Source organism: Pongo abelii, chromosome 9 (genome assembly GCF_028885655.2).
Source record: "Pongo abelii isolate AG06213 chromosome 9, NHGRI_mPonAbe1-v2.0_pri, whole genome shotgun sequence".
NCBI lineage: Eukaryota > Metazoa > Chordata > Mammalia > Primates > Hominidae > Pongo > Pongo abelii.
Genome location: NC_071994.2, coordinates 95,415,378 through 95,432,200, shown reverse-complemented (window position 1 = coordinate 95,432,200; position 16,823 = coordinate 95,415,378). Strand labels below are relative to the sequence as shown.

Here is a 16,823-nt window from a genome sequence, read left to right as displayed (position 1 = left end):
CCTTGGAATTCCTTGGCTTGTGGCACCATCACTCCAATCTCTGCTTCTAACTCCAGTCTCTGCTTCCATCTTCTCATGGCTGTTGTTGGGGCCTCCAACACAATAACCTCAAATACAGCACCTTGGCATACTGAGTATTTTAAGCTAAAGGAAACTGAGAAAACTACAGAAGCATAAAGATATCTCTGACCTTACCCTCTTATCTCTTTTAAAGACCCTCATGTGACAGGTGTCCTGCCTTATACCTAGAGGGAAGGAATGTTACACAAAGACGCCAAGAGGAATCTACACAAAGAGGCCTTGCTACATTTCCCCAGTTTATTACCATTAGGATATATGCTCTTGGTCCAAGCATACTTCTACACAACCGTCCATTTTTCATCAAACCTAAACATAAAAATAACACGGTTTTCTCTTGGCTTTGGGTTTTCATTTCTGAAGACTCCTCTGTCTTATGTGGCTTCAGTTAAATACATTTGTATGTTTTTCTCTTGTTAGCCTGCCTTTTGTTACAGGTACTTCAGGCATGAATCTTGTCTTAGGTGAGGAAAATGTTACTTTTTCTCTGCACGTTGTCTTCCTTCTGGGTCTGTGTCTCTGTGTCCAAATTTCCCTCTGTTTATGAGGACACCAGTCACTGAATTAGGGCCCACACTCATCCAATATGAACTTATTTTAACTTGATAACATCTACAAAGACCTTCCTTACCAAATAAGGTCACATTCACAAGTATGGGCTGGGAGTTGTGTATCTTTTTGGGGAACAATTCAACCCCTAACACACCTATAAAACAAAGAATGTGTGCTCAATCATCTGAAAGACTTTCCTCACAAAGTTCTAGGATCATTAATGTATTTATTTAGTTTGCTCATGTTTTTCAAATTCAATAGCATTTATTTTTAGCATTAAGTCCATCAATCAGACCAATCCTAGCTCGGCACTGACCAGCTGGGTGACCCTGGTCAAACCACTTTTGTGCCCAGAGCCCAGAGGTTTTTTTTTTTTTTTTTCCCCAGGACTGTGGTGATTGCTGAATGAGCTAATACATGAACATGTTGGCATGGCTTGAGACAGTGAGTAGACCTGTGCTCTGGGTTAAGGCTCCTCTTTCCACCATCCCTTCATACTTCAGAGACAAGGGACACACAGCCCAGCAGTATCTAGGAGTCTCCCTAACAATGGCATCCAAGAATGGAGAGAGGCAGGCAGTGGTTTCAATTAAAATTCACTGTTTCCCACAGAACAGAAGAAAGTAATAAAGCAATGTAGTAAATTACTGCTGTGGAAATAATGCCCAGATAGAAGAAATAAAAGAGAAATTTATGACCTTAATCAATCTCTTTTTTTTTTTAACACATAAATACAGCTCCATCATCTGCTCTATTTACATGACTCTATCACCCTCCCAAATAATTCTCAGTAATTTCCAACAGCAGCTACATCATGCAGCTGAGCCCCAGGGTAAGGCTGGCTATAGGAACTCACCTCCATCACTACCTTTTCTCAGTGGGTTAGCAGGACATGAAGCAGCATGGAACAAGGAACAACACAATTCTCCTCCTAGAATGAACTGTAGCTCTTGGAAGTGCCTGTGAGCTGCCCCTGTGTGGGGGAAGATCCCAGCCAGGTCAAGAGCATTATTTCTCTTATGCTCTTATCATTTGGTTTATGACTGCTGATTCCTCTCTTCCTTTTATTAAAGCTTCCTATCCCTGCCTGTAATTCAGCTTTATAAAGAAACAGCATCGAGAAATCATTTTCCAAGTAACAATCCTGTTAACTCGAAGATCCAAATCTGCTCTCATAAATGGGGTAAAACACATGCTGTTGCCCTGTCCATTGGAAGCTAACTTAATTGGGGAGTCAAATTACTTCCTATCACTGATAGTGGCACTAGTTCGCACTTAGCCCAAGGCTTCACAATCCTATGACGTACTGGAAGATGGGGATCCAGCACGTGGCTCAGGGGCTATGTGTAGTGGCTTATGCCTGCAATCCCAGCACATGGGAAGATGGGAGGATTGCTTGAAGCCAGGAGTTCAATAATAGCCTGGGCAACAGAGTGAGACTCCATTTCTGAAATAATAATAATAATAACTGGGTACAGTGGTACACACCTGTAGTCCCAGCTACTTGGGAGGCTAAGAGAATTGCTTGAGTCCAGGAGTTTGAAGCTGTAGTAAGCTATGATCATGCTACTGCACTCCAGCCTGGGCAACAGCGGGAGGCTCTGTCTCTTAAAAAACAAACAGATAGTGGTCTGGGACACCAGTCTAAGTCCCTATGCATCTGCAGTTCCCTGCGGCTTGTAAATGGGCACTGCATACTTAATATGGATGCCAACACCTCAAAGAGCCTTAATCTAGATACATGACTGCAGAATCCCTATCTGAGGTCACAAGGATTTTTCTTCACTTTTCATCTAGGATTCATCTAATGTGGATTGTTTCATTCCAATGATGAAACAATCCACATATTGATCCGTCAGAAGGCTGGCATTAAGCAGGAACAGGATTTGGAGCTGCTTAAGCATTTCAAGGGAAGAAACCCTGAAACTCTCAAATTAATCCCTTCATGCTGTTTTCTGGAGAAGGCTGTTCAAAACGGGCTCTGATGAGAATTTTGTTACCAGCCAAATCCTCTCCAAATATTAAGAGTTGAGAAAATGATAACTTAATTCACATGTATTCTGTTTGAAGTTTTGTTATTATTATTATTTTTTCTCTAATGGATTCTATTTCAAGTATTCATAGAGCCTTTAAAATACAAAGAACCTGGAGTCAGAGGGAAGTGAGAGGCAGTTTTTTGATTTTTTTTTTAACTGTTAGTTCCCAAATTCTTTTTTTTTTTATTATACTTTAAGTTTTAGGGTACATGTACACTATGTGCAGGTTAGTTACATACGTATACATGTGCCATGCTGGTGTGCTGTACCCATTAACTTGTCATTTAGCATTAGGTATATCTCCTAATGCTATCCCTCCCCCCTCCCCCCACCCCACAACAGTCCCCAGAGTGTGATGTTCCCCTTCCTGTGTCCATGTGTTCTCATTGTTTGGATTTCTTCTCTTTTAAATTTTTAAAAACTTGTAACAAAAGGTGGGTTAACAATAGAAAAACATACAAATGTATTTAACTGAAGTTACATATGACAGAAGATTCTTCAGAAAAGAAAACCCAAAGCCAAGAGAAAACTGTGTATTTTTATGTTTAGGTTTGATGAAGAATGGTCAGTTGTGTAGAAGTATGACTGGACAAAGAGGGTATGTCCTAATGGTAATAAACTGGGAGAAACTTAGCAAGGCCTCTTTGTGTAACATCCTTCCCTCTAGGTATTTCATTTTATTATTAATAATATTTATGTGTATATATATATATATACACACATACATACACACATATTACATATAATAGTTATAGTTATATGTCATCACATCTCAATAGTCAGTCATTCATTTTGCACAGGGTGCTTTGCTAGGGGCCATATGGAATGGGGTTCTGTAAAGTATTCCACGTTAGTGCAATGGTTCTCAATGGGGGCAGTTCCTCCCATCCCTAGAATGTATGATAATTTCTGGTGATATTTTGGTTGTCACAACTAAAGCAAGGGGTGACCTTGGCATCTAGCAGAGGCCAGGGATACTGCTGAACATCTTATATAAAGAACAGCTCCCCACGACAAAGAATTATCTGACCCAAAACATCCACAGTATCGAGGTTGAGAAACTCTGAAGTTGGTACTAACATTCACAATAAATATATGAAAAAAAAATGAAGCTACATGAAGGCAGAGCGAGTCCACACTCTGGACTTAATTTCCAACAGCAGCTACACAATGCAGCTGAGCCCCAGAGGAAGGCAGGTTATCTGGGAATACCACACCCATCGCTACCTGTTCTCAGTGGGTTAGCAAGACAAGAAGCAGCATGGAACACAGAGCAACACGATTATTCTCTCAGAATGAACTGCAGTTCCAGGAAGTACCTCTGAGCTGCCTCTACCCAGGATAAGGTCCCAGCCAGGGCAAGAGCATCATTTTTCTTATGCTATATAATACACCACGCTCTCCCATGCCTGATGGCCCACCCTGACCCAGCCCTCCACATCCTTGGAACCCCATGACCCCCACCCTCAACCCACAGTTGTGAGCTGATCAAGTGGGGAACTGCACAGCTTCCCTGGGGACACAATGACAATGCAGAAAAGTTCCCTTTGTCCTTGTTCATGTGGAGCACATTCACGTGGATGCAAAGGTCACCACTGAATTTAAATAACCCCCATGATAAATCTGCATGAGCCCGATTTGTTCTACTGGACTTGTTGGATTAAATGAACACAATTTAATGTTCTATAGGACAAGGGCTCCTTTCATGGCTGAAAGAAGGAGCAAGGGTGATTTACAGTTTCATACATACTCATTCGCTACATTATCTGCCTTGTGCCTGTAGTTATGAATATCAACTCATCATCTGGCGGCCACTTCTACCCATTCAGGAATTTAGCTTTTTGTTAAGAGGGGCTCCGCCATCCGGAAAGAAACAAAGAATAAAAAACAACAATAGATTTCCGCAGTGTTCACTGAAAAACAAGCACCAATATTTGGACCCTTGTATCTCACCTTTTTTTTTCTTTAAATCCCCATATTTGTAAATAAAGTAAGGTTTCCTCCTCTTTTCCTAGAAAAGGTGGTTTTCTAAGCAGATTACCACCACACGGAACTGTGCATAAACACAAGGCTTAACTTACCTAAGATACCAAATTATTTTTGAACATCCATATCTTATGAACTAACACTTACTTATAATGATATATTAAAATAAAATAATGTTTGTTGATTCATTAAAGTAGGTCTGAACTCCACTTAATAACAAATTCTGCTTGATTCTACCTATTTGGAAATAATACAAGTGTATCCAAACATTATATGACCCAGGTTTTTTATTAACTACAAGTCTTAGGAATCCACGTGATATTTTGCTCACGGATAGTTAGAGACAGGACTTTCATTTTTCTCCACTTGATAAAAGAGAAAGTATAAGCAAGGATATGGGAGTTGATTTTGGGAATGGGTGGCTGAATTAACTCTCAAACCTCAGCCCCGTAAGATGTTGGGGTAACTCATAAAGTTTGCTGTCTTGTCCTCAGGTGTCTCTGGGCACCTTGTTACCTCCCTCTTTTGTTTCATATAGAACCTTGCTAATCAGGCTCTCAGGAGAGCAACATCAGCATCACCTAGAAACTTGTTAAAAATGCAAATAATCAAGCTCTGGCCTAAGACTCTACAGTCTAGCAAGCTCACCAGGTAATAATTTTCAGGTTGAAGTGTGGTCTGGATTTCTCTCCCTGTTACCTCCTCTCTTATCCACTATGTTATATACCATATACCAAAAGGCATGCTGATGTTATATGCAGCTGATTAAAAAACTAAAGACATCCAATATTTTAATAAGCTATCTCCTCCAATTTTAATAGAGAAAGGAAATGTCTATCCTAGGAGTAATCAATAGTTAAAGGTAGAATTTGAGGTATTCTTATAGCACACACACTTTTGAAGAGGATTTCTTCCTCCTAAGTCACCTAAAGTGGGGGTAGCTAGCCTACCTACACATAAACTATGTTTTACTCAGGTTTATTTCAAGATGCTCACAGAAAGCAAAAGAAAGCTGAACTTCACCTCTACTCAAATACAAGTGGAGATGCCAGTGAATGGAGCATGGGTCAAAGGGACACAGAGCAACTGCAGAAATAAACTTAGAAATTCCATGCCCTGGACGGTGAACCATTGAAAGATCTGGATTAAGCAAAAATCACTTTCACAGGCAGACTCTCAATGCAGCATATGCTAATCCTGGATGTATGTTTTACAGACACAAAAGAAAGAATGAAGGGGTCTCTTTCATGTATGTGTTTTTCCCTTTAAAATAATTCCTTTAAGAAGTAGGTCTCTCAGAAGGAAGACTGGAAAAAACAAAACAAAACAAAAAAACCAAGGCCCTTTAAAATTTAACTATTGTCAAACTCAGAAACAAAAGGAAAGAGATGTATGTATTTGCTACTTCTAATATCTTACCACTTTCCTGACATTTATGACTCTTAAAATTCACTTTCTAATAATATCATGCCTCTCAAGCTATCTGGTAAGCTTCACTTGTTTATATTCCCTGTATAGTTATCTGGCCTCTCTCTCTGCAGGTCAGCCCATTCTTCAGGCCCCCTTCAGGTCCGCAAAGATCCCCTGTTACTCAGCTCTGCTCTGACATGTTACACTGTTCATAGCTTATAATCCACAGAGCTCCACTGTTTTTTTGTTTTGTTTTTGTTTTAAATAAGCTGCCTTAAATGGTAAGTATGATGGTTCTGTTTTTCCTATGAGACTAAACTCCCTGAGTGCAGAAAGTATCTTCCAATGTATTTCTGTTATGTCTCCCACCCTGCTGACACCTGGGGTCTAGATCAACGGTACATCATGAACTTTATAAAACTGAGTTGAAGATTTCAGTGCCACCTAGCAATTGCTAAGGCAAGACATGGCTGCCTTTCAGAAATGTCTTCCTCAAGATAGTGGGGTCCAGAAGCAGTGTGCTTGTAGCTTACACAGACTTTTTTTCTAGTGGGAAATACAGGATGATGATGATGATCGTAATAGTTAACATTTATTGAGTTCTCTACTAAACACTGGCATGTCAGCCCTGTACTATGTGGTTTCCATGGTATAAACATGACTAAAATAAACCTTCCAAAGCCCTAGAAGAAATTTCCACCCCTGCTCCCCACTTCAGCCTGGATGACCAATGAGGGCCACCCTGGACTCCCTCAAAAGAACTGGAGGCTGGGCGTGGTGGCTCACGCCTGTAATCCAGCACTTTGGGAGGACGAGGCGGGCGGATCATGAGGTCAGGAAATCGAGACCATCCTGGCTAACATGGTGAAGCCCCGTCTCTACTAAAAATACAAAACATTAGCCGGGTGTGGTGGCAGGCGCCTGTAGTCCCAGCTACTTGGGAGGCTGAGGCAAGAGAATGGTGTGAACTCGGGAGGCAGAGCTTGCAGTGAGCCGAGATCGTGCCACTGCACTCCAGCCTGGGCGACTGAGCGAACTGGAAGGAAGCAACGTTCCTGCTCACCCACAGAGGTAAGTGAACACCAACCTGCTGGTATCTCCACCTCAGACATGGGGATAGGCTGCATTTGACTGAATTTAACTGCTTGGCCTGGAATTAAGCAAGAGTTCTCAGTACCAGCCAGAAAAAACCACACAGCATTACAGCTTTTGTTTTCCTTAAGCCACAGGAATTACTAAAGAAAGTCCACAGACTACTGATTCTATGTGATTCTAGATGTGGTAGAAAAAAACCCAGTTATTTGTGTAGAGAACAGATGTTCAATAAAGAAATCTCTCTCCATTTTGGGGTTGGGAACATCTGTTATCTGCTACAAGCTGTATATCATAAGTCTTGGCATTATTTGCATTGGTGTTAATCATTTTAATCTTTATTATGTAGCACATTGCCAAAACAAAACCAAATTCTAAAAATTCCAACTGTACAGCAGAGAAGGAAATGAAAGCTTAGTTTACTAGAGTCAACATCCATTTGAGAAAAAAAATCTAAAGCATAAATCTTTCCTAAATATACTGGTTAGTATGCCTCTATGTATCTATGTAACTATCTACGTATCTATCTATCTATCTACACACTGGTTAGCTACCCATCCAGCTTCATTACTGAAAAATGTTATATTGATGTAACTATTTCAGACAAATTACTTTAGAGAGTCAGGAAGAAATGCCAAAAATTAAGACTTCTATTAGAGAGTTCCTTGAGCTGGCTGAAGGTTGCCCCCTTGACAGCATGATACTTAGAGCAACACCATTAACAAGAATTTCACCAGACTTGGAGTTCTGTGAATCTCATTAGAAATAGGCATAACATGACTCTTACAGAACTTTGTAGTCTACCAACAGCCTTCAAACACATCATGATGACATTCAGACTTCATGAGCAACCCCTGCAGAGTAAGCAAGGTCATTTTCATTTTCCAGATAAGTAAGTGAGGTCCAAAGAGATTAAATGACTGTAACTACAGTAAAGTAGTTAGAATGGGGTATCAGCTTTTTTTGTGGGATTTCAATGCACCAGGCACTGTGCAAAGGATTTCTGGTGAGGACTCCTATATTCCTTGCAACTATTTTTACTCACGAAAAACTACATTTAAGAGAAGTTCAATAATTTCCCCAAGGTCATGAAGCTGGTAAGTTCATGAAACTGGTAAAAACTGTGCAATAGAGTCTGTTTCCCCCGCTGTGTTCTATGGTGTTTCCTAGTTAGAAAGCACAGAGCAAGCATTTGAAACTCAGGACTTCTAACTCCAAATGTGACTTCCTCCATGAAGCCCTCCCTGACCATCACTCCCACCAACCCTATATTGAGTGAAGCTCCCCTGCTGGAATCATTTTTATCTTTCACTATATCATAAGTATTTGTTAAGTTAATATAAGTTTGGGTCCCTAAAGGCTGGGACCATATCTTAAGTTTATAACCCTCTTTATTAGATCTTACTTGAAAAGTAATAGGTACAACAAATGGTTGGTGATTGAATAAATGGATAAAAAAGCAGTATTTTCTTATCATGTGTCTGGAAACTACAAGGTATGCTATATATTTCTTTACAATTAGTTCAGTTGGACAAAAATGTCATTCCTGGCAAAAATGCTTTTTAAAAATCTATGGCAAGAAGAGAGAAATTATGAACATGCTTAAGGATCTTAATAGCAATGTAGGCCAAATAGTGATAAAATAGGGCTTTCTGAAAAATTATGTTCAAACTTTTAAAAGCCGTATAAAGGAAAGCTTTAGTTACATGAATGAGCATGTTCTTCTCTGAACTTCACATCCAACCCAAATTCCTCCCTCTTCCCTGTGACAGTTATTCTTTCTATTCACTCCTAAGTAAAGGAAGAGAACAGTGAAAACTTCCCTTTTGTAGCTTTTTATTAACTTCTTTAAAAAAAAGGGTGCTGGGCCTACCATTAATGACTCAAGTAGCAATGAGATCAAGATGGAAGAAGCAGAATCTGACTGGGGTATTTCAGACTCCACTGGGTTGTGAAATGTGAAGATATCTGTGGCCTCAACTTCTTTACTATGACACTGTTTGTTTTTGTTTTTGTTCTCTCTCTCCCTCCACCCTAACCCTCACTCTTAAATTTGCAAAGTGATTGAATTCATTTCTCTGTGGTTATGTTCTAAGGAGCTCTTTGCCATACCAAAAAGTAAATCAGGAGGGCTTCCCAGGAAAGTTGGAGGCCTGTTCCGCAGATGCATAGAGAATTTTATCCACTTAATGGGGCTCTGAAAGGTTGGGCCAAGGCTCCAAATCTGAGTCCTCTCCTGCAAGTACAAGCAGGCCTCAACAGATACTGATAGTTAGTACTCTCTTTGTCTTGCAATAAAATACAAGTCAAATCCCGATTCAACACCGTTAGAATGCAAAAGTCTGCTTAACAAGATGATTGATCCACTCATAATTAGAGAAAATCAATAATTTTCTTTCTTAAACCCTGACATTCTCTTTCATTATATTAATGGGAATCTGACATTTATAAAATACTTGAGGTCAGCTACGTGTTTCTGTTTAACAAACATAGGCAGGAGAAACAACCATCAACTAGATTAGTAGTTCATTAGGAGAGCTGAGTTTGTTCACACCAACAAATCTCAACTGAGCCTAACTTTTTGACCAATATCAACTCACTTGCCCAGGGTGAAATTAATTTAAATTATTCTAAATTTCAATGAATTAAAACCCCATCCATCACAACTCTCACTATTTTACTCCTTTGTTCAGACCTAAAAGAGGCAAATCACAAGAAAGCAATGAACCTCTCAGATCTGCAAAGAACTTTTCCAATGTACATACCTGTCTCAGAATGCATTCAGCCAAATGCACACCTGCTACTGATCCTTAGGCCTTTCTTATCCTTACCCAACCAATTAAGTTTTCATTACAATCTCTAAAAACGTTTTGAGCAAAAGACCAGAAAATTGAAGTTATACATATTTTATGTAAAAATTGAGACACTGGAAGTTCTTTTAAACATGGATGCTTCCTTGATGGGTAGTACAGGAATCGCAAAAACATCTGGAGTTTAAGGTGAAGGCTTTAAGGAGATCAGCAAGGGAGAAGTGTCTAGAGGTAAAGGCATCACAAAGCCAGCTTGCTCATAGAATCCAGCAGAGGCCAGGTTACTCTTTTTCAAGAAAGAGAAGGAAGCAACTGGCTCTTTGAGTGGCCTGGGAACCACATTTTTTTATTATGAGTAAAGCAAATCTAAGGCCTTCTGTGAAAACCTCTGATTTTAATTAGATCACTCCCACACAGTGTCAAGTGAAATTAAAACATACCAAATAGACAGAAGTGGCACTCACCTTTTCAGAAACTATTCTCAGAAAGGAAGATGCTATTCTTTAGAAAATAAAGTAAATGAGTACAGCAAGTGTCAGGCTGATGAATTTAAAAGCAGGTCTACAAACTAAAAAGAAGTCATATAAGCATTCCCTCACCTGTTTTGATATTGATGGCAAAAAAATTCTGAGGATTTCCACTTGTAATCCTGTATGTCAGTTTTTCATTGGAACTGGAGTCAGGATCTTCAGCCTGGATCTGAATGACAGATACGTCCTTTGGAGAGTTTTCCATGACAACAGGATAATATATAGGTTCTGAGGTCAGCGGGGCATTGTCATTCACATCTTCAACTTCAATGTAGACTTCAATGGTGGAGTAGAGTGGAACAACGCCCCTGTCTGTGGCATATACTGTCAGCCAGTATGACCCCGTTGTCTCCCGATCAAGAATGTCTGCGGCAGTGATGACCCCTGAGAGAAAAAAGAGAAAGTGTGACTGTCACAGAGAAAGGGAAGACATTAAATAAATAATCTCAAATTCCAAAGGACTACACTAAATAATCTTGGCATATGAAAAACACCCAAATCCATAAAATAAGGTTAAATTAAGATGTCACTCTTTACATAAAATGATTTTCAGCAGGACTATATTAAATAGTTCATTTACTGTTTATAGAGTATAATTACATTCACAAATACTTTATTTGAATTTTGGAGATAGATATCTCTCAAACAAACCTGCGCTCAGATGCACACACACACAAGAGATGATATAGGGGAATGAGAAGAGGTTGGGCCAGGGGTCAAAGCACTTCCCATGTTTCATGGGAAATCAGTGTAGTATCAGGTCAATATCTCCATTTGACCTGATATTGAATTGACTTCTTATGCAATGAAAAGTTCTCCTAGGGTAAATTATTTTATCTGTTCATTTACAGAAAGAAGAAAAACCTTTCAAATATTCTTTTTTTGCCTGTTGGAGTGGAAAATATTTTGCCTGCAAAGATATAACCCTCCTTCTTACTCTTTCCCTGAAAATCAAATGTCACAGCTATTCCAACATAATCAGAGAAGAGGTCATATCAACACATGTTCTGAACAAGTTCTACCCCCCTTAAGAACTCTACAGAGGGCCCTAATAAACTCTGAGCCACTTGAGAGATGCTCATGGACAATCATTTTAAATTAGGAGCACAAAATGCCCAATCTTTCCCATTTCATGGTTGAAACAAGTGCCAACCAGGAAATGAGATGTCTGCCTAAAAAGCCAGAGAAAACACAGTGCTCTTGTCTATCCTTACAACCCTTACCCAATCACCAGGCTACAGAAACTTACCACAGGGACAGGATCATGAGCCCATCATGATGGGAAAACTCTGGGCTCAGTGTATACAAACTGTAAAAGTAGTCAGGAGACTCATAGAAAGCGTGAAATTCATGCAAATCCTTATACTATAAAAGACATTGTGAAAAGAGTCAAGAAACAGTTCTCTAGTTCTGCCCTGAATTCTCTATCCTCTGTATTCCTGTTAAACTTTTGTCTAAATTAGGCATATAACTTAGCCTATAGACCCTACATAAGCAAACTGCCAAGTTCAGCAACTGGGAGAGAGGAGGGCATCTGTCCAGAAACAGTTAGGCTGGAATACTCAAAATTTCTTCAAACTCAAGACAGATAAAATATTTAAAGGGTGATAACCTGATTGATGTCGAAATTTCAGCTGCAACGTTATTCACCAAAGAACTCTGCATAGTGGTAGGCCATGGGACAAAAGTTAATCTTAAATATTCTCAATGGAAATACATAAAACAATGGGTTCCTGTAGAATATGACTGATATCTGGTAGTTACAAGAGAAATGCCAATCTGTCATTAGAGGAATAGGTACTAGACAATAGAATAGGAAGAAAATGAGAAGTAAAAGCAACAACAACAACAACAACAACAAAAACTATTCTAAACACAGTGATGTGTGTTCATTGATTGAATGAATAATAGCTTTATAAACTGGGTTGACACTGCCATCTATAAGACCACCAGGATGACTAAATAGTGGAAAGGAGAACTTTATTGGCAGCCAATATCGGTTTGCAAACTGGGAAGAGATGTTGTCCAGTGTGCACCGAAAGTGCTCTCTTTTCCAAGAGGGGAAGGCCAGGTTGGTTTTATGCCTCACAGCGCCCATAGCACATAATGCAGTCATACATATTGAGCAGATTTGGGAGAAACATCGTACATATTTATGAGAAGAGCTGACCATATTCGCAGTGGGCAAACATACATGCAACATACATTCTGTGTTCACTTTGAGGTAGGATTTTAGCATTAAAATGAGGTGGAATTTGGCTCTTTACATGAAGAGATGAACTATAGGACACAAAGACAGTTTGTGCACAGGCTTCATAAGCTGGCTGATACTGGCTTAGGTCTGCAGTAGCTTATCAGAAAGCAATGTTTGTGAGACAAATCATCTGTCCAACCAGAGTTTTAGTGGTCTGGGTTGTAAACCAAAGTTAGGACAATTTGCCTGGTAGCTCTTATTGTTAGAGAGTCTAGTAGGAGTTTGGTTTTTCCTGTAGGAATTTAGAAATCTGCCATGCCAGCTGCGCCCTGAACCGTCAACCCAGAGGCTACTCTGTTTTTTAACCTTAGGATTCATCTTAGTTGATAAAGGACCATTTATTTTGGTCTCTCAGACAGAGTCAATTGTCAACATGACATTAAGGACCAGAGAAGGAGGGCTCTGAGGGTTGGATACCTGGCCAGGTGTGAGCACATCTGTGAGTACAGGACACCAGCACATCACAGACACCATGGACAGTTTTGTGGAACTCTCATAGCAGTCAGTGCCATGAGGTGCCACCCAGGTAGACTGGAGCTCTGCAAGTCATAGAACAGACAAGTGACAGGGAACTAAGCAGTCTCTGGGATGGAAACTAAGAGTAGAAAGGTGTGAGCTGGGGTGAGGGATACAGGTCACAAAAAAAAATGTTCTGCTGTCTCCACAAGGCACCTCTTTACTGCCATGAGACCTGTCCATTCAGTTTACAGGCATCCACTGGACCCTGTGCTGCCACTGGAGGAACAGAGATAATGAGAGGGTCTCTGTCCTCAAAAGATTCGAAGTCCTTTGGAGAACACAGATGTTTATTAAGGAGATCTGTACTGAGGGGATAAATGCATAGCCAACAGCCAGAAGGGCTAATCTGGTTTAGACGGATATACTAGGAAGACCAAAGACTCTAGAACCAGAAGGGGATGGGAGGCAGGGGAAATAGCATTTACTGAGGATCCATAATGTGCTGTGAGACCTGTAATTCAAATTCCCTATAATATAAACTTTATAATTATCTCTTAAAGATAAGGACACCATGTTGGTAACTTGCCCAAGGCTCCACAGCTAAATGTAGAAGAACCCTAGACTGTCTGCCTTGAATAACCCAGTTTCAAATCTGGAATCCTTTACTTTCTACCCAATTGACCATAGAGAAGATGTTCAACCCAAGCGAATCTAGTTTTCATACCCATCTCTCAGTGTTGTGGTAATCATTAAATGTACACCAAGAGTTTGGCAAAATGCGTGTGGCATAGCACATGCTGAGTACGTGTTAAATCTATGTGAAGCAAAAGCAATACCATAGGCATTCTAAATGGTAATCACACCCTAAAGCAGGGGATAATCTTGAAAGGTGAGAAGTTGGGGATGAATTGTCATGCCAGATGTTTTTTCTTCTCTGGTCATGTGCCATTCTCACAATCTTTGTGATTTGCCCATTACATAATTTTTTTGTGTGTGAAAGTATCTGGCCTTTTTGGGGAACATCAAAGTAAGGTCACTAAAAAGAGAACATAATTCAATAAGCAATAAAATCAAGGAAGTTTTTCAGTTTTATTTGTCACCTTGCCTGACTACCTGCCATGCCTACATTTCCACCTATGTGTGTGTGCATGCACACACACACACACCAAAGCACTTACATATAGAGATTTGCAGTCACAAAATTGCTTTGCGATTCCTGAAAGTCACTAAATTATTTTCTTCCACTTGTCAAACAGGAAGATGGTATATCACAGCCTTTGGACATTAAAGGATTTTGAGAAGTCCTTAGATGAAATGCCTTCACTAATACAAATTAAAATACAAGGGTGGGATTTTACCTTATTTTACTCTTAATGAAGGATCAGACATTTTCCTTAAAAATTAGAATTCTCTCCTGTTAAAATAAAAGATGTATATGGCTATATTTACCAAGTAACTAGAAGTGTGAATGAGTATCTTGGAACACAATGTTCAGATGTCAGTTTTATGATCCAAAAATTTGAGGACAAATTTTAAAAGGACTGAGTCTGAAATGTGTTAATTACTGAGTTTCATCCAAGACTCAATATTAATCATGTTAACACCACTGATGTCCAGTGATAGCATTTCTTCATACCTATCCTCTTACAGCTAATGATAGTCAACATAGTCACAACTAAGAATGTAAATCCACATTACCTCTTTTATCAATCAAAAACTCACTTTTAAGATTGACCAAGGAATGCCAAAATCACGTCTTGAGGGCCCTTAACATTGTGACAACCACAATGCATTCTTTATTACTTTTTTTTTTTAATTGAGGTATTTGGAATACAATAACCTGTCCATGTCTAAAGCAAACAATTGGTAAGTTTTGATTTTCATGAAACCATCACCACAATCAAAACAACAAACATATCCATGATCCTCCAAAGTAGCCTCTTTCTCATTTTCAATCCCTTGCTCCCAACTCTTTCTACCCCCAGGTAACCACAGATTACCTTTCTGTCATTATAAATAACTTTGTATTTTCTAGAATTTTATAGAACTTAAATAATATAGTCTGTACTGTTTTTCTGTTTTTGTTCACTCACAATAATTATTTTGAGATTGATCTATGTTATTTTGTGTATAACAATAGTTAATTCCTTTTCATTTCTTAGTAATATTCCATTATGTGGGTATAGCATTATTTTTTTAACCATTGACCTATTGGTGAATATTTGAGTTGCTTTCAGTTTTTAACCATTACAAATAAAGCTGCTAAGAACATGCATCTAAAAGCTTTATATGGAAGAATACTTCCATTACTCTTGAGTAATAACTTAGGGGTAGAATGACTATATCACAGGATAGGCATATATTTGCACCGTTTCACATTCCCACTGGCAGTGAATATGGAGGGTTCCAGTTGCTCCACATCCCCACTTGTGGCTGACTTGGCTTGGTCAGTGTCTCAAATGTAGATATTCTAATGGGTATACAATGGTATCTCATTGAAGTTTTCATTTGCATCTTTATGATGTTAAGCATCTTTAATAGTGCTTATTTTTCACCTGAACATCTTCTCTAAGATAAAGAAGTTATTGTGGGTTAAGTGTTCAAATGTTTTGCCTATTTTTAAATTTGGGTTGTTTGTTTTCTTGAGTTTCAAGTGTTCTTTATATATTCTGGATAAGAGTCTTTATCAGATAAGTGATTTGCTAACTTCCCCCCCACCCCCAGTCTGTGGCTTATCTTTTCACTCTTATAATAGTAATGTTTGAAGGTAAAAATCTTATATTTTCATATCCAATTGATCAATTTTTCTTTTATAGGTCATGTTTTGGTATTGTATCTTAGAAATCCTTGCCTAATCCACAGTCACAAAAGTTTTGTCCTATGTTTTCTTCTGGTCTAATAGTCTTAGGTGTTGTATTTATATCTACGATCCATTTTGAGTTTTCTTTATGGTGAAAGATACAGATCTAAGTTCATTTTTTGTATGTAGATGTTCATTGTTCCAGCCCCATGTGTTGAAAAGACTCTTCTTTTTCCACTGAACTGCCTTTGCACCTGTGTCAAAAATCAATTGCTACATGTATGGGTCTATTTCTGGACTCTCCATTCTGTCCCATTAATCTGTTTGACTACGTTTATGCCAATATCACATTGTCTTGATTAATGTAGCTTTATAAATCTTGAAATCAGGAAGTGTAAGTCTTCCAACTCTGCTCTTTTCACAATTGTTTAGGCTAACCCAGGTGATTGGCATTTCTATATAAATTATAGAATCATCTTTAAAATCCATAAGACACTTAGGAAACCCACTAGGATTTTGATTGGGATTAGATTTAACCTATAAATCAATTTGGTAAGAACTGGCATCTTGACAGCTTTGAGTCTATTGATCCATAAAAATGGTATTTATCTTTATGTATTTGTCTTCTTTCATTTCTCTAAGGAATGCTTTATAGTTTCGGTATACAGAGCTTACACATCTTTTGTCAAATTTATCCCTAAACATTTCATGTTTTTGATATATTATAAAATGCATTATTTTTATTTTAATGTCAATTGTTTAATTTTAGTATATAAGTTACAGTTGATTTTTGTATGTTAATCTTGTATCCTACAA

The 16,823-nt window shown here is 38.7% G+C and overlaps 1 protein-coding gene across 12 annotated transcripts in view; it reads right to left on the bottom strand.

The window, feature by feature from the left end:
• FAT3 (FAT atypical cadherin 3) overlaps window positions 1–16,823 on the bottom strand; it is a 673,325-nt gene that overhangs the window by 361,822 nt on the left and 294,680 nt on the right. For all 12 annotated transcript variants that reach the window (XM_054524904.2, XM_054524910.1, XM_054524913.1 and 9 more), the window contains one exon: window positions 10,564–10,878. In XM_054524904.2, coding sequence (XP_054380879.1) covers window positions 10,564–10,878 — 315 coding nt within the window. The remainder of the gene's footprint in view (window positions 1–10,563; window positions 10,879–16,823) is intronic.